The 22,866-nt window shown below is 39.5% G+C and overlaps 2 protein-coding genes across 3 annotated transcripts; one reads left to right on the top strand and one right to left on the bottom strand.

The window, feature by feature from the left end:
* The first annotated feature begins 1,105 nt into the window (after positions 1 to 1,105).
* On the top strand, positions 1,106 to 15,711 carry marchf1 (membrane-associated ring finger (C3HC4) 1). Of its 2 annotated transcripts, none has more exons than XM_018690922.2 (7): positions 1,106 to 1,799; positions 8,675 to 8,725; positions 9,142 to 9,215; positions 10,576 to 11,388; positions 11,580 to 11,760; positions 11,872 to 12,016; positions 13,744 to 15,711. In XM_018690922.2, exons 1-7 carry the CDS (start codon positions 1,713 to 1,715, stop codon positions 14,052 to 14,054), a joined length of 1,662 nt encoding a protein of 553 aa, XP_018546438.1. In that variant the 5' UTR covers positions 1,106 to 1,712; the 3' UTR covers positions 14,055 to 15,711. The 2 variants fall into 2 exon arrangements, with proteins under 2 accessions (XP_018546438.1, XP_050926492.1); XM_051070535.1 differs by lacking the exon at positions 1,106 to 1,799 and adding an exon at positions 3,472 to 3,713.
* Positions 15,712 to 15,760: 49 nt separating this feature from the next.
* tma16 (translation machinery associated 16 homolog) lies at positions 15,761 to 18,777 on the bottom strand. Its single transcript, XM_018690923.2, has 7 exons — positions 18,656 to 18,777; positions 18,407 to 18,510; positions 18,018 to 18,055; positions 17,663 to 17,747; positions 17,044 to 17,192; positions 16,900 to 16,942; positions 15,761 to 16,112 (listed from the first exon to the last, which is right to left on the bottom strand). The coding sequence occupies exons 1-7, from the start codon at positions 18,656 to 18,658 to the stop codon at positions 15,923 to 15,925; spliced, it is 612 nt and encodes a 203-aa protein (XP_018546439.1). The 5' UTR covers positions 18,659 to 18,777; the 3' UTR covers positions 15,761 to 15,922.
* Between the last annotated feature and the right edge of the window lie 4,089 nt (positions 18,778 to 22,866).

Genomic DNA, 22,866 nt, shown 5'->3' with positions numbered 1-22,866 from the left:
AGCAAGTATTGTTTTACTTCTTCATTTGCAATGTGTTTAAATGCTATTGCAACGAAGCATGCTGGCGTGTGTGTGAAAAGGATGTGGGAGGACACGCACCGTATATCTGGGACACTTACTTGACCACTTCTCCTCTCAACAGTGCTTGGTGAAAACAGTGCTACTGCTACTACTACTACTACTGACAAGCTGTTGACTGTCAAAAGTCAAAAATTTGAAGTTTAAGAGGACATGGGAACCCTGTAGTGGTTAATGGGGAAATAGCCTGGGGAAGTGATCTATCGGTCAGTTACAACCAAAGTGCAGGTGGATGAAACCACCTAAACCCTCAACTGTCTGTCAAAAGTCTGTTTATGGTAAAACATATTGTGACTTAGCACTTCAACTTTTAAAATATAAAAGCTTAAAATAAATGCATGAATAATCTTTTTTTTTTTTTTTTTTTGGTAAATCCAAAATCATCTCAGGTGTTGGAAGCACTTTGTGGCTAATCAAAATACATGTTACAAAAAAAACCCTTAAAACAATAAATTGTAGTAGTGTAGTAAAATTGATAATAGAAGTGTAAGGGAAAAAAACTACTGAATCTGTTTCAAGATGCCACTAGCAGTGGGCAAGAATGCATTTTTGTGATTTATCCAAATTATCTTGGACGCAGTTTGTGGCCATCATGAATCATTCTGAACGGTACTGTCAGACTGGACAGTGTTGAGTTGTTTGCCTCTTTGTCTGCGCCTGCCCTCTTACTTCAGTCAACCACCACTCTTTAGTGATCACTGTAAGTCACCCATTTTCCAGTTATATTAATCATAATCCCCATGACCTGAGACAGTTTGAAATAGGATTACACCCTCATCACCCACACACACACCTACACACACATTCTGTGAATACACTGATATGCTTGTACATGATTTCTGTAGGTTTTTCACTTCACGGCCAGTCAGACGAGTTATGTGCCTCTCTCCATTCAACACAACAGAAGAAATGAGGAGGCTCAACATATTGTATGTCAACACACTGTTTCTCATCAGGTAGTCCCTGAACAATTGGGCAGTGTGTGTGTGTGTATGTGTGTGCATGTTTGTATGTGTGTGTGTGTGTGAGTGCTGTCCATGTGCACAAGTTGTGTAAGCTTATTAGCAGCACCACTGGTCAGAGGAGGAGATTGAGGTTAGTCTAAGCCCTAATCCTCGTGGACCGTATGCTTGTTACCCACCAAGCACGACAAAATCCTGGCTCCACCCCTCCAAGAAAGAAACACACACACACACACACACACACACACACACATCACAACAACACACGCTTTCCCTGCCGCCTTGTTTACTGCTCAGCTCCAGCTCTTCTTCTCTCCGTCTCTCTCTCAGCAGGAGGCCAGAGGAAGAGGAGAAAAAGGAGGGAGGAGGGGAGGAGGTGGTGCGCACTGTTGAGTAGTTTCCCAGTCGTCATGACGACCTCACACCCCACCGTCTCCAGAGCTGTCTTCCTGTTGCCACGGTGACCTGATCCTGTTCCATCTCCGCTCCTCTTGATGATCCGGATTGGGCTGATAAAGGAGAGCGACCCAGTAGCGCCGTCTTCCTTCCCTGAAAACAGATCGTGGATGGGACAGCGAATCATACACAGGGACGAAGATCGGAGGACAGGAAGGTGCGGCGTGCTGGGAATGCTGTGGGAGTAACGCCAGAGTGTTGCCTGGAAACAGCAGCATGCCAGTACAACAGATAACTGTGGTGCCGGCCAGGGAGACAGCCAGTAACGGCAAGAGCGCTCCTCGCTCCAAGGACAAAAATGAGGTGAGTTTCTGACCTCTTAACTCCATTCTCAAGCCTCTGAGGTCCAAATAAAACCTCTGCAGGCTTTTTTTCTTTGTTTTAGCAGTTCAGACCTAAAACTGATGCAAAGTTAGTCAGATATAAGATTTCAAGATGAGTTATTTATCTCTGAGTGTTGATCTTCATGACTGTAGAGGAGGTTGCGTATGTGTGTATGTGTGTGTGTCAGCCTCCAGTATTAGCTGACAGTCTCTTCAACTCTCCCTCAATCACTCACACGTACAGTGTGGATGCACTCAGCAGCCTTTTATCACTGTTCACTCACTTGGGGTTTGGGGACTTTCAACTCTCTTTTTTACAGAGCCTGGCATCACATCACCTCATAAAATATCATATCCTAGAGAACATCGTAGAACATCACATCACGTCACCTCATGTTACATCACATACATAAGGATATTAAGTGTTTTTCTCTCAGTACAGGGAGGATTTGATGTAGACAGAGTGAGAGTCTAATAGCAGGAAGAAACCTGAGGTTGCTGTGGCCATACATCAACTAAAAAGTTAGGATCTGTAACTTACGTAATTCGAAGTCATCAAAGGATCAATAAAGTCGTCTAAGTCTAAGTCTATGTCATTTACAAAGTCATGCAAGTGGTCAGATGGTTAACACCAGTTTTAACAAGTAAATACAGTACTGTAAAACAGGTTCACTTTCCTGATTTATTATTGGCTTTCTGAAATACTCATTAACTAATTAGCCCTGTCAAAATGAAAAATAAAATAAAAAGCCAGTGCTTTCCTTTAACCATCACAGCACTATATAAAGTATCTTTTTCTGTTCATTTATTTAATCAGGAAAAAGTTTCACTGAGATTAAAATTTCTTTTTCAAAAGAGGCCTGGCCAACAAGTCGGCATTAAACATTGTTAATACAATAAATACAAAGCAAACAGCATAAACAGGCTAAGGCAAGTGTCACACACCACAAAAGACTATAAATAACATCATCTTCGATGTCCTGGTTGCTCGGAGCATGTCAATGCAACCTCCCCCTGATTGAGTCTTACCATAGACCTTTGGTAACATGTCATCTCCCCTCTCTCCCTTATTACCTGACACCTCTCTACAGTATATGATTAGTTTTTTTGTCATCATTATTTTTTTTGCATTCTTTGTCTTTATTTTACAGTTGAAATTGAAAACAAACAGAAAAATATGGGGCAGTAGCAGGATTATAACACACAAAAAAAGGACATGGCATCCTCAGACTATTACCTCTTCCCTCTCAGTGGTCGCCATTTTGATAGTGACAATGCAATCGCTGCTGTGGACCATTCTCTCAAACAGTGCTGACTTGCAATTTTTAATTATCCTAAACATAAATACCCCAAAAGTCATTAACTTCAAACTTTCAGCATGAAGAGTTAAACTGCGTGTGCGTGTACTGAAAGCTGGTTAACTCATCTCCTCCTATCCCGGGCCTCAAACATATCAATCAGTCCACATATTTTGTTATGGATGAATCAGGACTGAAGAGGAAAGAGTCAGAATCTAATGACAGTTGTTGGTTTGTTTTGTTATGTTGCTGTGGAGATGCAACAATCTGATCAAACCACAACATAATTGATTATAGTTTATTTAATCATAACTATTTCACATTGTAAATGAATATTTAAGATTTTAAGCAGAGATTCTGTAAAACATTTCGTAGCCAAATACAAACTGTGCAGCTGCAGCTACATGGTTGGTTGTCTAAATGTGGCCGTAGGAGTTTTTGATCCCAAGCCAGAGTACAGAACCAAAGTATAGCCCTTGGTCCACGCTACATCACTTAATCCCTGCTGCAGAAACATGCACATGTCCACACATAGACTCACCAAAGTCTCTGCTGTGCATCAGAGTCAGAGTGTCGGCAGAGGAAGAGAGACTCAGGTAAGTGACAACTGCATGTTAGCTCAGATACAGCACTTTAATACTGCTGAACTGTGAGGCATGTTCATGCCCCCGGTAGAACAGAACTGTTTGTTTTACTCTGATCTTCTAATGTTCAGTTTGTCTGTAATTCCTCTTCCAAATGTTCTAGCTGGAAGTGCTTTGTTGCATCTTAGGCCAATCAGGCTGTTAATTCAGGGTACTTTGGATGTTTAATTACAGCTTCATTTGTCATGAGGACTAAAAGTATAGATTATGATAAAGCCTTAGAGGGACTGAAGCCAGTGTACCACTATCAAGACCAAAATGTTTTTTGAGTTTAAGCCTGTTATCAAAAATTGGCACATACATACATTTATGGGAATAGAATTGGATTTTTATTTTGATCGTCTTATTATGTGTGAGGCAAATACAGTTCGATACAGATGCAGCTACTGTCTGTATGCTACAGACCTATATACATATTTGGGGATGCATGTTGCATTTTTGACTGAAGGTATTCAGAGGCATTTATAAAACTACATTCACTCTCATCACTCTGCTGTGTATTAATCCTGTCCTCCTAGTTCTGCTAAGCTCTTGGCTGCAAAACATTGATGTCATGTTCACTTCTTGTTTTTCTCTCAGTTTACCAATGGTATGCTATTACTGTCTATGGCAGAGAGATACTGGAAATTGTGGTGATCTTGTCTTGACGGCTATGGTTTAGTGCGTTAATGCGGCCATACGACTAGCTTAAACTATTTCACATGTTCACACAATGTTTTCAAAATAGTTTCTCTGAAAAAAAAGCTTATATATAATGAAGTAGATTTTATCACAGGACTGCAACTGTTTTGTGATTTAAGGTGGACCATGCCAACATCAGTGTTAGCCAACACAATATTTACATGCAGAAGTTTTTATTAGCTACACTAACTGCCCATAAGAAATTGAACAGGCTCTATATTCCTCATATCTTCATTTAACTCCTTGGCTCTGTCGTGCAATGACTTCTGAACAAGCACGATTTGTGTCCTTTTTTGGCTTCTTTGCTTGCCTCAGTAAGGTGCTTCTCCTTTTTTACATCTGGTGCAGATTGTGTTGAAGCCTCCTCAAAAAAACTGCATGGACTGAATAGTAAATTCACCTGTTACTTAGCTCAACTCCAACATGCCAGTGTCAGTAGAATCCTCCAAAATCCAGCTTTATGTTGCTTTCTTACCAAGAGTTAGGTAAGAAGATTGATATCACTTTAATCTCTCTGTCTAGTGGACTGGTCCAGATGTGTTTAGCCTAGCTTAGCACAAAGACAAACAGCTAGCCTTGCTCTGTCAAAGGTGCCTTCCAACAACAACTTCAAAATTGTGATATTAACACATTGTGTTTTATGTACTGCCACACTTTCATAGCACTGAAGTCGGAAGAAAATCCAGTGGATTCGTAGATGTACTGGCAATTAGCTCACTACTAGTAGTAGCTAACAAGGCTTTCTGTTTCGCTTTCTTCCAGTCTTTGTGGTAAGAAATGCTAAACACTTGTTAGACCAGTTGCGGTCACGGGCTATCCTCAGACTTGACAATAATGGGCTGAATATCAGCTTGTTTCGTTTTTGCCTCATGTGCTCAAGTTTCTGGACCTGTGCCTGATCTGACTGTGACAGAAGTCATTAGGAGGTGATAGCTGAGTTCAAATGCCAACATACCAGACAGTTGAAGTTGGCCATGAGTAAATGCTTTTACAAACCTGATATGGCTGAAAATGTTAAATCTCTGAATGGGGAACACAGGTACAAACACCTACATCTTATCAGAAATACAGGTGTAGACAAATGCAAAATCTCCTGAACACACGTTTTGTAATTTATTCACTTGGAAGGGTGAAATTAAACAGAAGCATGTCATTTTTGATAAGCAGCTTATTTTAAGACTGCCAAAACCTTACACACATGCAGCTGAGGTCACAGGTACATGTGTCCATCCCCTCTAACACCCAGAGGAGGTTGCACAGTGTTTGCTATGACTCCACGAAGGACTACTGATTTAAACCTGGCTATCAGCAAATCCCTTGATCAGCTTAGATGATGTAGTCTTTTTCTTGTCAGTGTGTCTCTTACTTATTTCACCGATTTGCACAGAGTGTACCCACAACTGTCTGTGTGTGGGCTGATATGTGCAAGCTCTGTATTGCTTTTTATATGTCAAGTATAAAAAATAAAAAAGAAGCCACCCACATGAGAGATTCCAAACATAAACTTTAAACTCTGTAAAATACATAATAACTCATTAATCTTGTCTCGTCCTGTGAAAGTGTCCATCTTCATACTTTTAACAACTCTAGGTATTATACTGTACAGTCTAACCCAAATACCAACATTTTACAAACAAGAATGGCAGACTTTAAACATATTAACTACATGTAAGCAGGCATGTACTAAAGACCAATTTTTGATTTTTGTAAGTGATTTTTAAAATATTTTTGTTACCGTCTTACAATTGGCTGTGTCTGTGTATTGCTATCCAGGCCATCAGAGCTGTGGAGTATTTTAACAAATATTACAGTCAACAAAGTGCATCATGTCTGCATAGCCACAGTCTGATATAGCTTGCTCTCTGTGCCATAAACCTATACAGAAATCACATCAGTGAACCACACTGTATGACATGTTGCTTCACTACATTGAATATAGGCACTGTCTTTTATTTTCAATCAGTCCCACAGACACCTTCCTACTGCTGTAAATACACATTAATTCAAAGCTGAAAATAATTGCTACTCTTGTTTGAGCAGCATTTGCTGAAAAACTACAGATATTCAAATGTTTTAGGAAATCACTCTGCCTTTTTTGAAAGTACTACAGACGGAGAGGGGGGTTTTGATAAGCAGCCTTATTGTCTAGTTTTTGTGTAAATCTTTTGACAACATATATTTTAGTTTCACTTTATTTTATGCTTCAGTTAATTTCCCACTGCTTACTCACCACAGCTCAGTTGGAAGGTTAGCCTGCTTGTTTCTGTGTGTGTGTGTGTGTGTGTGTGTGTGTGTGTGTGTGTGTGTGCGTGCGTGCGTGTGTGTGCGTGCGTGCGCGCGTGCTGGGGACTAATTTTCAAACAAAGCACATATCCACAGGCAACAGAGGATGGATGCATGTGTCCTGTGTTTGGGACAAGATGTATTAAAAAATAATCCATCTGGCTGTCAGCAATACCGACTGGCTGGGGATGAAAGACATAGTAGTCATAGTAGTGATTGTAGTGTAGGAAAAGTTTTGACTTGGAGTTCTTTTTGTGATCGCTCCAGTTAGTCTGTATCTTTTCTTAATAAATCTGGTAGTTTCTCACTATAGCTTCAGCAACCCACAACAAAGTAAGTGTTAAGTGGGCATTCTCTGTTGACACAATTGCCAAGAATTTTCTGATATTTTAGGGCCCAATGACATTACAAGAAATTTGTACACGATATGGACCAGACTCCTGCAGTAGCTCAGCTTACATACATTTATTTCACATTTTTAAACAAGAAGTAATTTACTCATATGAACACACATGCCTGAACTAGGTTTGGATGATATGACAGGTACTGTCAAACACTATAAATTTGTTCTTGTTGTACAGAAATGATTCATTGTAAAGTTTGATTCGTTTATATGGTTTTAGCATCAGTGTGATGTTATGTATTTACCCCAAAACAGACATTTCAGACAGAAATGAACAATTTCTCTTTTTTTTTTAATAGAATGTCCTATGTTATGAGTAAAATGGAGACTGTGATATAAAAAATATATATTGTGATATAGACTTTCATCCATATTGCTTACTTGTAAGCTGACCTGGTTTAAGAGTGTGTTGGTGTTTGGAAAATAACTTGGAAAACATGATTCAGACACCAGGGAAGATGCGTGTTTTCATGCTAACTCCCACGCACCACTGTCTACTGGTAACTGAAACGTGTATAAGACGCTGCTGGTGGTGAATAAGGACACAGATGTCTGATTGTTGAGTTCAAGGTCTACCAGTTGAGCTCACACAATCAGCGCTCTAGGAAGTTCTAGAAAATGTGCTTTAAGTTGACTTTAAATAGAGACACATTGCACAGCAACATCTTGTGCACTTAGCAGGACAAACCAGGTAATAGGATTGGCTGGCTTTAGCTCAGGTCACAACGAAATAACAGGGACACGTGGCCACGCATGACTCCTAACGCTGGATATTAACCAGACGACACAGGACCAGCAAACACTGAATACTATAGAACACACTGGTGATGTTTAAAGCTTCTTAGTTTAATTATAATGTTTTTGTTTTTACCACTGAGTTTAATAATCAGCTTGTCCAGTTTTATTTTTAGCTACTTTAACAACACAAAACTTACAAAATGTACCCAGATTTCTTTCATTTCCCTTAGTAACAGAATTTACAACTGAAAATCTAGTTTGCAAAATTAACAGTGCCTTTATACATTTTTTTATGTGGGAACCTTAAGGAAAATGTAACTGACAACAGATTAGAGCTGAAACAATTAGTCAATTAAAGGATTAGTTGGTTGACAGAAAAGTAGTGGCCAAAAATGCCAATAACCAGTGAATTAATTACTCAAAATGGAAAATATTCTCTGGTTCTAGCTTATCAAAAGATTTATTGCTTTTCTGTGTTGTATATTATTTACATTTAAAGACATCACTTTTAGCTTTCAGAACTATTGATTTTATCTACTTAACAATAAATGGATTTTCCAAAATCACCTGCAGAGTATTTAGCCAGCTCACACTAAACTGTTATGGTGAGATGAATGACCTCTTAGCTTCTGTGTTGGCACAAGTAAAATATCCTTTTAATATCATAAAATTGTTCTGGTGTCGAGAGCCAAAGAAGTCACTGGTTTAAACACTTCAGGCATCACAGGTGCCATGTGCCATTAAAGCATCACATACATCTGTCTGTGTTGTGTAATGATTTTCCATCTCTCTCTCCTTCTCCCTGCAGGGAAGGAAGGCCCCTGGGCGCTCAGGGAGTCGATCCAGCAACATCTCCAAGGTAACCACTGAATATCAGAGAGCTTAAAGGGCCAAAGTCAAGGTCACAGTTCATAATGTATAGTGGCATTGTTTATCCAAGCAGAATCTGATGTGCAAGAATGTGATGCAAGAAGTGATACTAACCAGTCAATATACAGTTGCTTTAAGTATACACTGTTGTGTAACTCGGGACATGAAATTATTCTTTTAATCTCCATTAACTACTATTTTTCATCATAGCTATGAAACAAATTACTATGTATAATGTAGACAGGCAACTTAAAGTAACAAACCAAACTTGATAGCCACACCGCTCTATAGGGTCCTTCGTCAGGGCTCTGTAACTGCGATCATGAGTTCTTTGTGTGAAGTGTGTAAAGATCTCAGCAATAATTGATGTGCATAGAGCTAATTTGGGTCTATTGGTTGTTGCAGGCCAGCAACTCTACAACAGGACTCACTACAGCCTCGAGGACATCAATCACCCCATCCTCTCAGGACATATGCAGGTAACACAGCTGTCTCTCTAGGTGTTATCCAAAATTTTAGTTACCTGGGCAGAACGCAGAACACCTCTCTCAAAGCCAGGTGCTAGAGCAGCCACAGTTTCCTCTGTGATATTAACATGCACAGTTTATGGTTTCTTCTCCACTGAGTGGGAGAATGAATTAGTATGGTCTGCCGCACCCCGAGGGTATAACAAAATTAAAATGGATGCTGAAATCCAATGGTGCTCCCATAGAGCAATCAATGAGAGGAAGATGGCTGATTGCAGAAATGGGATGCTTCAGCTTATTATATCCAATGGGGGTGTGGTCGTCACGCTGACAGGCTCAGTCCTGTGGCTTCCAGGCTGAAAGGACACTGTGTTCATTAGCAAAATCGACGCAAGATGTATGTGAGTGCTTGGACCTCCATTTGTCACCTACCATTGCTCAGTCATTCAAATGTCACCATCACCACCACCATCATTATTCAGTCTGACATTATGCTTTTGTCAGTTGTTGTTATTTTGCCCTGACTAGTAAATACTAAGTGACCTATCCATCCTGCAGATATCATTTTTAGTTAATACAGAGGGCATAGCAGTTGTTTTGTTAACTTGTTATTTTACAAGAGTTATTTCTGTAATGTAGAGCTGGATCACTACCATCCATGTAACATTTTTAATATCACTTATAAAGCTCTAATTGGCTCAGTTATTTCTCAGCTTCAGCTGTCAAAGACCTATTTGAATCACCGAGATGGGAACTTCATAGGCTTGATATCATCTTCATCAGTCAGCTCTGGAGAATTATTGCCAGTGGCAGTTAAAATTGATAATTTACCAGAATCACAAAAATATGTTTTCTCACCTTAAAAGATATCTAGCTGTTCAGCTAGTCTTAGTTTTATTTATACAGATTTTAAGGTATTTTCAGCTTCACCTGATTACAATGGAGCTGAATGGAATTAGGTTTATGGTGCTTAAAACACTGTCAGTATTTCTAGAAACATGTTACTCACGATAATTAGGAGATGTGAACATCTGTAACTGGTACTACTTTATTTTAAAGAAATAGTCCATATGAAAAGTTAGGTCTGTGGGTTTTCCAGTGTAGCCTGGACAGAAATTCTGGAAAGAGATATTTTGTTGTACTGCACTGTATTGGGGTGAAGGCAGAAATTCAAGATACAAATATTTTAAAACCTGGAGAAATGAAAAACAAAACCATTTTTTTGTAAGCGTATAGACCCTTCAGGTTCGTACTGTCAAGTTCCATGTCATTTGTTTAGTTTATGTCCTCACTTTCATGGCTTTTCCATCTCATTTCACCTTATTTTTATACATCTCCATCTGTATGCATGTGTGTGCGTGTGTGTGTTTAGTTCTGGCCAGCTGACCCGTTTAGAGGAGGATGCCTCTGAATCACAGAAGCACAACAAGCACGCACACACCTCTGTGATGACAGTCACCAGCACAACTCTGGGCTCGTCGGCTCAGGCCCAGAAGAAACAGGTGAAGCGCCGTCACCGCCGCAAGAGGAGCAGCTGTACCGCCTTTGACTGCGTGGACACCAACGGCAAACAGGATCAGACGGACCGTAGCGACCGCAGCCTAAGCTCTGACCGCAGTGAGTGGGGGGAAAAGAGGGAGCGGTCTTTCAAGAACCGAAGGGAGCTCCCACCTCGCCTCCGCTGCTCAGGTGCTGCACAGTCTGTCTCCTCCTCCGAGGATGAGGCGTGGCGTGAAGCGCGCAGCTGGAGCAAAGAAAAAGCCAGAAGAGCACGCCGCCGAAGCGGAAGTGAGAGGGCGACCAGGGGTAAAGGAGGCGAAGATAAAGCAGACATCATGGAGTTGCAGTCGGTGGGCTCCGATGAAGGGAGGGAGAACCAGCCTCTGGTGGAGGACAGTGGAGGCCTTAAGAAGCGGCACAGCAGCCAGGGCTCCACGAAGAGAGAAGGCCACGTTTCACAGAGGGAGGGTTCACAAAGCAGAGATAAGGAGAAAAGCTGCAAGTCTCGGAGCCCAGGAGGCAGCTCTTCACTGGCAGAGGATGGCGAAGAGCTCATCACCAAGAGATACCAAGAAAAGGGGTCAGGGGGTGGAGACATGTCAGTTCCTACACCACAGAAACATTGCAGTGTGAATGGAGGTACACCACGGCCCTGTTCTGATGACTCAGAGTTTGAGGTCTGCAGGTTAGTGGGTGTTTGTGTTCACATGGATCATCTAGCAATATAAATTCCAAGTTCAACTTTGTTATCCAAAAGGATTGCAGAGATAGAGAGGATAAAACAGCAGAGGCAATCCATAATAACACTGAAGTAGGTGCACTTCACTCTTTACCTAATGAATGTGTATATATTTTCCATTGTTTGTGTGTGTGTAGGATCTGCCACTGTGAGGGGGATGACGAGTGCCCGTTGATAATGCCTTGTCGCTGCACAGGGAGCCTGAGTTTCGTGCACCAGGCCTGTCTCAACCAGTGGATCAAATCCTCAGACACTCGCTGCTGTGAACTCTGCAAGTTTGACTTCATCATGGAGACTAAACTCAAACCTTTACGCAAGGTAAGCGCACACTCATCAACCTCTCATTTCTTTCTCTCCCTGCAACCGTCTTGACATCTGATGTTATCTTACCTCTCATCTCCTTTCCATCTCTGTCCCTCTGTCTTCTAGTGGGAGAGACTACACATGTCGAAGAGTGAGAGGAGAAAGATCTTCTGTTCAGTGTTGTTTCACCTGATAGCAATAGTGTGTATGTTGTGGTCAGTCTACATTCTGGTCAAGAGAACTGCTGAGGAGATCAGACTTGGGAAGAACGGTCAGTACTTTCCTCACTCCTTTTCTTACACACCAGAGACATGCAGAGTGACATTTGAAACTTTAATCATTTTTATTTTAAAGTACGAATTTTTGGTGTAGAGCATTCAACATTACTCACCTGAAGGCATTGTAAGTGCACTTAGCGCCTAACAAACATTTTCTACCTTGATAAACATTTCCAAATTTTTAAGATTAAAGTTTCAAAGTTATATTTGTCACATGCTGAAATGCATGAAATGAGCATGAAATACAAGGTGGCACACTCCTGAAACTGCACTAAAAAGTGTGTGCAATAAAGAATAGAAATTAAGATAATTAAAATTACAGATAAAAACACTGCTGCTGCCCTGAATTTACATCACAAAACATCTGATAATTAACAATACAGGGCCATTACTCTGCAGCACCACAGAGGTCACAAACTCCAGCGGCCACCTTTAACCTATTCACCTGTTGATCTTTACACCTGTCTGACTCTGGTGATGTGATTTTGAAGATACATTTCCCTTGTAGTCAACCACTGTATTCATGTTTTCTATATATCTAATAAAACTAGTTCAAAGTATGTTAGTATATTGTGCAGTATTGCGCAGTTAGTGATGACTTCTACAGTGCAGACTGTAGAAGTCATCACTAACTGTCTATGTGGTTTTAGAAAACATATATTCTTGAAGAATTGCACATATACACAAGTCAAATAAAATTTATTATTTTACCTGAATCATGCATGAAAATGAATACGTACCCTATGTTCTTTTGTTAACATAAACAACGGTTTGTTCGGAAAACACTGGTGAATTTGTGGAAATTCCAATATTCATGTGTGGTGAAAAACATTAATTTCAAGAGCAGGAGCTACAGTATGGCACTGGAAAATGAAACCCAGAGAACAAAACTGTATGCAAATACAAACACAATGAGGAGGTTCATGTCGAGTTTCAGATGTTGACAGTTTGACTCAGAGTGACACTTTGACATGATGGTTATTGACTGAATAAAATCAGAGATGTGCTGGTTACAGTCTGATGCACACGTTAGCTTCAGTTTTGAGTTTGTCACAATTAACATCATTGTCAAAGTGAACACAGGCTCCTCAGTGCTTTGTGTGTTCGTCATTGTGTTCAGTGATGGTGTGGTGTTGTGCTGTCATGCTAGTGTGTCTGTATTATCATTCTCACCTTGTAGGACCTAACATTAGAGGCAGAAATCATACACTCAGTGGCCAGTTTATTAGTTTACATAACACAATAGCTCTGCAATAACTCACCCTTCATGAAGGTTATGATGTTCAGTGTAACAGTGCAGTTCAGCCAATATTCATTAAGTTGAATCAACACCTCTCTAAAACAGTTTAAATAAAAACTGAACATTACCACCTTCATGAAGGTTTGATTTATTGTCTGATCCGTTGGATTAGACTGAGTGAATTGTACCTGATAAACTGGCACCTCAGTGTACAACACTTAATTTACATTAATAAACATTAACATATATTTCCTGTATATCATAAAAATAGCATAGACCACATTTCTACCGAGATCATAGAAATAAAGAGAAATTACACTCGCTCTTGATTGCAGACGATTTATGGAGAATTTCTCTTCTGAAGCACTATTCGCCGCAGGGTAAGCACAGCTCTGCACACACCACCCATCGTGGCCGTTCACACATCCCACAGGTTGACTTACAGCAACTCTGTGTGTTTGTGTGTGTGTATGTCCTCAGGTGTGCTGGAGTGGCCCTTCTGGACCAAACTGATTGTGGTGGCCATAGGCTTCACGGGCGGCCTCATCTTCATGTACATTCAGTGTAAAGTGTACCTGCAGCTGTGGCGCCGCCTCAAGGCTTTTAACCGCATCATCACTGTGCAGAACTGCCCTGAGAAAGACCTGCACAACCCTCAGGCCCGGCCCAGCGCCCTCACCAATGGCAAGCACGAAACCGTGGAGGTCCCAGTCAGCCCGGCTCCAGAGGCACAGGTGGACTCAGATATGTCAGTGGAGGCTGCGGTGGCACCGACACAAAACCCTGTCTGACTGATTCCGTTCCCGCTCAGAGAGTGGGATCACACCGTGAAGATGAGCCGGTGTGATCACGGTGTGATTTAGACTCATCCAGTGTTTCAGTGTGTTGTCATTCTCAGCTCCTGTGATTTCTGATCTTATGAGACACAGCAGACAGATTTGAAGGGAAAAAACCGTTCCTGTCCCTCAGTGGATCACAGAAAACTGAAAGGCTGAAGGGCTGCAGTAAACTGATTAAGTGAAGAACAACAGACCAGGTGAGGAGATGTAAAGGAAAATAAAGCCATTAGCAAGGCCAGCATGTACAGACTGTTGTTATGTGGAATATTGACACCATTTTATTCTTGTATGCACTTTTCAAAAACTGCACTGACATGGGTTAAAGGTGTAAATACCCTGTGGTTGCTATTGACTAAAGGTCTCAGTATGCTCCAAGAAAACCTTGGACGGCACGTTGTATGACCACGTCTGAGGGAAAACATGTCTACAGCTGTCCAGAACGGTTGCACTTGAAAGCCTGCTGTCACAGAGAGGCAAGATGCGATGAATCATTCAAAAACAAATAGCAGTGCACACTTGTGGCTAGCCTCAAGTGATAAGGTAGTTTTATGAAAAATAAAATAGAGCAATAGAGAGAGGTTCATACCCTGCTTCCTCTCTCACCTCTGCACATCTGGCCAATCTTAGTGTAAAGGGTAAATATAGACAGTGGATGCAAACTACTGCATAAGTCTGTTCACACAAAGTGAATTTGACATTTTTGGATGCACTTTGAAGCACTTACTCAAGGAAGCACTTACTCAAGGAAGCACTTAAAGGCTAGGGTAAGGTTAAAAATGCTCATCAAACATGGCAACATGAAAGACCTGACAGTTGTTGAAATGGAAACAATGGCGCATGCTTTGGGAGGCATTTGTCGCATTGCACTCCCACGACACGTGGTGAAGGTAGCTGCGTGAAGCCTGCACACACCTCCACACATCTGCTGCGTGATGAAAGGAGGTTGGAGAGGAGATGTTAGACGCTGTTAGACAATGACAAGGTCTCTGTTTGAAGCATACTGAGGCCTTAACTCTCCCTTTGGACAATCAGGTCTTCAGACACCAAAGAGTCAGATATTATAAATAGAGAAACAATTATTTAAACAGTATCTTTATCTCAGTCTGATATCAAAATTTAATGTTATTTACTGTCATAGGAAAAGTTTTGAATATTTCTTAAAATAGCAAATCTCAAGTAGCCCAGTTGTTTTTTTTTTTTCTCTGAAAGTTTGCAGCTTTCCGTGGTCCTGCTCTGCAAGGTCCATTAACTTATACATTTGTGTAACTAGAGCGTTCATGGTTGCCATTTGTTGTTTTACATTAGGTTTTAACAGTGTTTGAACTGATGCAGTGTGAACGACTGAGCTGTCAATCTGCTAAAGGCAGCTGTTGTTTACACTTGTCCACTTTTATACAGGTTTAATTTGGGTTTGTTTGTTTTTTTTTTCTACTGGTGTCACTTCAAGTCACGGAAAATACAATTTTCTCTGTCTTATATCCACAACATGAGAGCACTCAACATCTTTGTCAAAACCTTTTTTCTATCTCTGATTGGATAAAATGGAATATTCAGGTTATATATATATTGCATATTTGTTTGTGTAATAAACAATGAATGTAGAACCCCTCATAGACTGGCCTTAAGTTATTTGAACAACAACAAGACTTAGTCTAGTCTCAAAGTGATAGAAATTTATTCTCCATGTCTGAGGTCATGGCGCCATCTTCTGGACAACAGTGGAGTAGCAGCATCTTCTCACACATGCTCACTAACAGTTTTTCTATTAAAAAGTCTTTGCTGAAGGCCGTCTGATGTTCAGTTGTCGTGAACAGACAGCCTCAGTTTGAGTCCGACATCAGAACCATCTCATTTACCTGTTCGTCATCCAAATCATCATCGTCATCATCCTCATTATCATCATCTTCTGCCTCGTGTTTCTCTTCTTTCTCACTCTTTGTGTCCTGACCCTTCTTTGACACTTTTCGCAGTTTAATATTTGGAAGTTTCTTTAGGTCGCCGGTCCACTCCCTGCCGAAAATGAAAGAATCAACAAGCAACATCACAGGTAATCAGAAAGGATGTTTGTAAATGTTCACATGTTAATCTGATGGTTTTCTCTGCACAAGGTAAAGTACATGATCCAATCTACACAATGCAGTCACACAACAATGGCAGTACAGTTAAAACACATGTAGTCTTATTCTCAGGCTGTGTTGGCACTGAAATGATGCAGTGACGTTGAAGAGTAAGCTTAAAACTTTCCTTTCTGATACAGTCTATAGTGTGGGATAGATTAAGCTTGCCTTGAGCCATCTGTTAGTTATGCTGCTGCCACAAGCCTAGACTACTGAGCTCCTCTCTCCTCCTCGCCCTCTCCATCTGTACATATTCATATGCCATTAATATCCTGTATTACTAACAGCATCTTCTCTCTCCCGTAGTTTTGTGCTTTCCCATTTCTCCTGTCGCTTTCTGCCTCTGGATCTGTGGAGTCTGGATCTGTGATTGCAAGCCTCCTGCTGCCCCCATGGTCCTGCTAAACTACAATTTTATCAAGTGTTATTATGATGATGATGATGATGATTATCATTATTATACATCATCTCTGTTCCTCTCTCAACCCAACTGGTCGAGGCAGATGGCCGCCCACCCAGAGCCCTGCTCTGCTCAAGGTTTACAATTAACAGCAAAATACCTTTCACCTTCTGCACAATCACAATCTCTCAAACGTCTAAACAGGCTGAATCATTTTTAAATCCATCGGGGTATGGACAACAAAACATTTAACCAGGTGATGTTAATCCAGTTTACTCACCTGAATGTTTTCAGATGCTTTGCATTGATGATGTCTGGGATCTCTGTGAAGGAGACAACACACAGAACTGTTACATGTTCTCCAACAATGACTTGTGTGTGTTTACTGTATATGTGTGTTTATATTTTTACAGTGAGGACTCACCAAATCCGACGCCCTCATACTGCGCTTGCTCCCGCTCGATGGTCTGCTTGATGACAGCCTCTCTGGCACCATGGAGACGGCCCTGACGACCTTTGATCCCATTCATCAACTCGATCTGCTCGAGTTCAGAATCAAACCTTTGCAGGTACCTAAACACACACACACATGCACACACAAATTCACATACATGCTCAGCTGAGCTGTGTATTTTTATTCCTGAAGGTCCCCTCCCCCAACTAAATAAATGCATCAATTATTATATTCCCTCTGTAGTGATTTATATTAGACAACTATGTTTTACAAAATAAATACAAAACATTAGAAGATACAAGATATTGACGGGTCACTTGGAGAAAAAAAAAATCTCTAACACTTTATACAGGGGAAAATATGATTATTTGTGGGTTTATTTTTACTGTTTATAATTATACTGTTTTGATCGATGCCAAAATAAAAAATCTAAACCCGCACAACGGATGACCAACAGCTCTAAAATACATACAAATGAAAATGTGCAAATTATAACTGCTTACATTAAAAATTAATTACAAAATATTGTTATTTATACAATTTGATTCAATTCAAACTTAAAACAATTAGTTACTGAATTTTTTATAACCTCTCGATGACGTCGCAGGCATCTTTTCTGGTGTAAGACGTCTTTGCTGGATCTAAGTGTCCCTGAAACCACAACAGCTTCTCACCTGTGAGTAAAGACAAGATGTTTTATTTCAATATTTTTTTTATCAATTTTATCATCATCATTATTATTATAGTTGTGAGGCTGTTATAATAATACCACATATAGAACATTTGCATATGATCACTTTTCAAATGGATGAGAAGGGAATACCAGGCTTCTCTTTAACTCTCTTTGTCATGGTTCTATGTGTTTATTCATATGAACTTCAACAAGCTAATATGTTAAGATATAAAATAAAGAGCTCTAAAGCATAAAAGAAAAAACAGCTCACCAATGCTGCTCAGACGCGTGGCTTTGTCATTTTTCTGCCTGCAAAGAAAATAGAGGAATGAAAATCATTCAAGCCCACAACCGTGCATTTTACATACATAAAATAGTTTGATTTGAAAGTGGGTTTCAAACAGCGTTTAGACTTTAACATCTAACAGTCTTTCACAACAGTAAGAGGAGAATGGGAGGAGGATATAATAATAATAATAATAATCAAATCTGTCACAATACATTTTAAATGTAGTAGCTATTACAAATACCACAAGACATTAGAGGACAGACAGTTAATAATGGCGTACTATAACTATAAGCTCACTGCAGAGAGCAACAGACATGCGTTGCTATAAATACTGTCTGTTATCGGTTGTGTTTTATTTCTCTTCGACACACCTTTCTTTCCTTTTCAGTCTGATTTCTTCTCGGGCGAGATAAGCAGCTTTCCTGCTGAACGGGTGAACGACTTTCTCCGACACTTTTCCTTTCTGAGCCTTTGGCTGAAAAAAGCAAAAAGTAACAGTCACCGCTTTTATCTGCTGTTTCCAACAACCGAGCTCGTATTAAAAATCATTATATGTGCTTTAATTGGTAACATTATTATTTAAAAAGACAAAAATCGGATTATCGTAACGGAGTTTTTACCATTTTGACTGTACACGCGTGGTACTTCTCTGTTGACAACTGCACCGGAAGCGGACTGGTCCGTTGTCAAATTATGTCCGGGCGTGTCACGGGGGAAAAACACCGTTCCTGTTTTCAGTGCCTTATCGTGTCACTTAAAAGTCAATTTATTAAGAGTATTCCTCACACCACATGTTTTAACTAACTAGCACTAAAGCTAGTGCTAATCTTAACTAGTACCAGACTGTTCAAACGGCTACTGTTTGATTCTATTTTATGAAAGTCCACAAAAAGTAACCCTGCATAATGTATGTGATGTGTGCAAACTTTGCGTGCAACTGTTCTTCAGTAGCTTTACTGTATGATACCTTCAACTATGAGATCTGGTTTGAGAAAGCTCATAATTAATTTACTAACAGTTTAGTTTAATATAATGTATTTCATGCTTGTTCAGGTCTTTATAATGCCCTGAAAGTGTGCAGAAAGTGTAAAAAGAATAGAAGATACTTTTAATGTTGGGACTCTTAGTTACTTCCATTCTTCTCTTTGTTGGATCAGAGTCTGTTTTTCTGAACCAAACCTTATCCCTAACCCAAACCTTTTGTCTTTTCTACACTGGGATATTTAAGGGGCCTCTCCAGCTGTGGCCCCTGGTGTTTTTATGTATAAGAAAATCAATCACAATCAAGTATTAAAAGATAAGACAGAAAAATTAAGACAAAATTGCAAAAGAATAACACAGAATAACAGAATAACACACTTGGTTCAAGTTAAATTGATCAGATATGAGGGAGAGGAACAGGCCCTGGTTTGCTTTTGAGACCATCACCTTAAAATCTGCAAAAATCAGAGGCAACTTTTTTCTCATATAGGTAGATTATAATTTGGCCATACACTATGTGATCAAAAGTATGTGGTCACCCCTGTGCATGCAATTTTGCTCTGTTTACACAAAGCTACAATGTAATACAGTATAACACATATTACATGATTGAAAAGGAAGAAAAATTTGATCTGTTAGTTTCACAACTATTTTACCCTAATAATCATTTCATGACACCCACTGCCCCCATATTCACCTACCACCTGACCTGCAGGTTGGGAACCACTGGACTAAATTCTGTGTAAAGTACATACTCTATTCTGCTACACTTGTGACTGATTATAACAGTAAAGTAACTTCCACATTCATCCACAAATAGATGAAATGTTCAGGTGCCAGTGTACATTTGGCAATAAGGTGTATAATTCTGGAGCAAGAGGTAATTTCATGTGTGTCTGCGGTGAGCTCAGATTTCTTCAGAACTCCTGAATGATGTAAACAGAGGCAAAGACACACAATTCCAAGGAAGGAGAATCCTGACACCTCATGTAATTTTATTAAACAATACAGTCCTCAAAGCTTTCTGGGAGAACAATGATGTCCAGTGGTGGAAGAAGTACTCAGATCATTCAAGCACCAATACAACAATGTAGACATACCACATCCCAAGTAAAAGTCCTCCATTCAAAATCCTGCTTACTTAAAAGTGCATGGCTATAATCAGTAAAGTGTAAAATGTGCTACAAATATAAAAGTTGAAAAACTTGTTCAGCAGAAAAAAGGCCCCTGTAACTGATTAAATTAACCCTTAACCCTAACCCTTAAGTTAAATTTCTAACATGGATGCAGTATTAAAGAAGTAGCATTTTACTGTTTTCACAAGTTGCTTTGCAGCTACTTTTTAGTTTTTTTAGTCAGGCCCCTCTATAGGGCCACAATATGAATCTTAGGGTTCATGAAGATAATTAAAGATGAATAAGTAATTATTCATTTTTGGACTTTCCTCCTTTTTTGCATGTGTCTGAAATATTGGATAATTGTCACAAACTTTAATATAAATGAAACTAGCTGAGATGTTTTGAGGGAGAAATCACTGTGGTGGAACAGCTAACAAGTAATAGACATCTGAAACATCAGATTTTTTTGTGAAGATCAGGATCCCCTGGTTTAGTCTTTAACAATATATTTTATATTATAGAAACATTATGTGTATCTTTATGTAAAGTATTAACCTGTAAAGCAACTAGTGATTGCTCTGAAATATACATAGTGGAGTGAAAAAAATACAATATTTCCTTGTGAAATGTAGTGAAATAGAATTATAAAGTAATTACTCTCATAAAGTACAGATACCTCAAAACTGTACCTTCTAAGTACAGTGTCTGAGTTAATCTGTTTAGTTATTGGTGAGAATACCACTATCACAGTCACACCATGACACAACAACAAATTACAAAAACAAAACAGAAGCACACTTCTTGTTAAACATTGGGTGTTGTCAGTCATGCTCACAGTGATAAATTAAGCGTGTGTCCCCTGAAGTGAGTTACACCTTTAACAGACTGACTCAGATCGAATGACTCAGTTAGATAAATGAAATCTTTTGATTGAGGAAGAGCAGTTACGTATTCTGAAATCACACTGTATGAGCTGGCTGTGCTGTCACAGTCAAGGACTAGAAAACAAAAATTCTTCTTCTTCTTTTTCAAAAAAACGTTATTTAGTTTTTCATTCTAATTTGCCACACAATGAGATCTAAAGTCATCTCTTTCTTTCCTGAAAATGTATCTTACGTAAGCTTTTAACAGTTTAATTTGTGGTCATTTTGGGTTGTTTTATGTAACTGTTTGTTTCTTGTTTTTCTGTTTGAATACACGAAGAGAAAAAGATCTGTGATTTAACAGTAAATGGACAGTCAGATACTGAGACATTTATCCAGGAAGCAAAGGAATTAAATGATTGAAAGCTTCAGAGTAGCTACTAAATGGACCTTGTTTTCTCCCCGCTGCAGTTTCCTAGGTCAAGAATGAACTTTGAATCTCAGAAATATAAATTGTATTGGTATCACTTTATGATAAGGTGCCCTTTAATAAGAGGATGCAAGTTGTAACTTATTGCTTTAGTTACAAAGTAATTTACTAACGTTTTATATATCAGTCATAAGCTATTAATCAACTGCATGTATTAGTATTAAAACCCTTTATTAGTGACTTATTAACACTGCAGGCCTGATGGCATATAATGACACAGTGAAATCATTGTAGCACGTTTCAACAGGATGCTGGAGCTTTGTGATATCTATCAATTGTGGCTATTACCATTAATAAACAATATACAAAGCGTTTTCTTTGAATTCAGCTGGTGGCCACTTCTAGAAATACAGAGAGTGTTGAGCAATATGTGATGACTCTTACATGACAAATATCAGGCTAAAGGGTGAGGTAACCCAGAACATTACAAACTCATTTTCCATTGCAATTAATAGAACTTGAATATTAATATTAGCGCAAGAGTCTACAACAGCAGCATGATAACATACTCAGAATGACAAAGATAATGTGCTGGTGCATTCACCAAACACAGAGTACAGCTGATGCTGCTGGGAACGTCATTTGTTTTGCTGTGTTTTGTTTTTGTATTGAACTTCAAGAACTCATTAGAAAGTGGTTATTTTGGCTCCAGGGATGGACTGGACTGGATCCTGGACTGCCACTGGGACACCTCAGCGCCTGTAGCCAATTATGCATCCTCCTATTCAAAATACAAACCCACAACACATCACAGTTAATATACACACACAGATACACACATACTTCAGCACACACGCTCAATACAGACAAGTGAGCATCACTATATACATGTGCTCTTCTGCCTGTCCACCCACACACTGATCTTCACACTGATATCTATTTTATCTGGTTTTTAAGGCTCTACTATGAAATATTGTGGGTGTTTTTGTGTATATTCTGTCTTTATAAAAGTGTCTCTACATGTGTGGGATTGTTTCACATTCATGTCCCTCCCAGGATGCACTGTAATAACTTAGGAGATCCTTGAACTTTTCATTTAGAGTCAAAAATGACTGTGGCTTCATGAGCTGTACTCTGTGTTTGGTGAGAATCAGAAAATGTATCAACACGTTAGCATTATCATTGTGTGTATTGCTCAATACTCTCTCTGTTTTGAGAAGTGGCTTCCAGCTGAATTCAAGGAAGAAGTGTAATATAGCTTGTTTATTGATGCCATTTTAAAGCATTAATAATACTCACAGCTGATAAAAATCACAAAAGCCCTGGCATCCTGTTGAGACCTGCCACCACCATGTCTCTCCTGTCACATGAAGACTGTAGAGTCTTTTTTAAAGCAGACGAAACAGCCTTCACCCATAGATAATCATAACAGCATGACC

This window comes from Lates calcarifer, linkage group LG5 (genome assembly GCF_001640805.2).
Source record: "Lates calcarifer isolate ASB-BC8 linkage group LG5, TLL_Latcal_v3, whole genome shotgun sequence".
Lineage (NCBI taxonomy): Eukaryota > Metazoa > Chordata > Actinopteri > Centropomidae > Lates > Lates calcarifer.
Note: the sequence above shows the minus strand (reverse complement) of the source record. Positions and strands in the feature narration are given on the sequence as shown.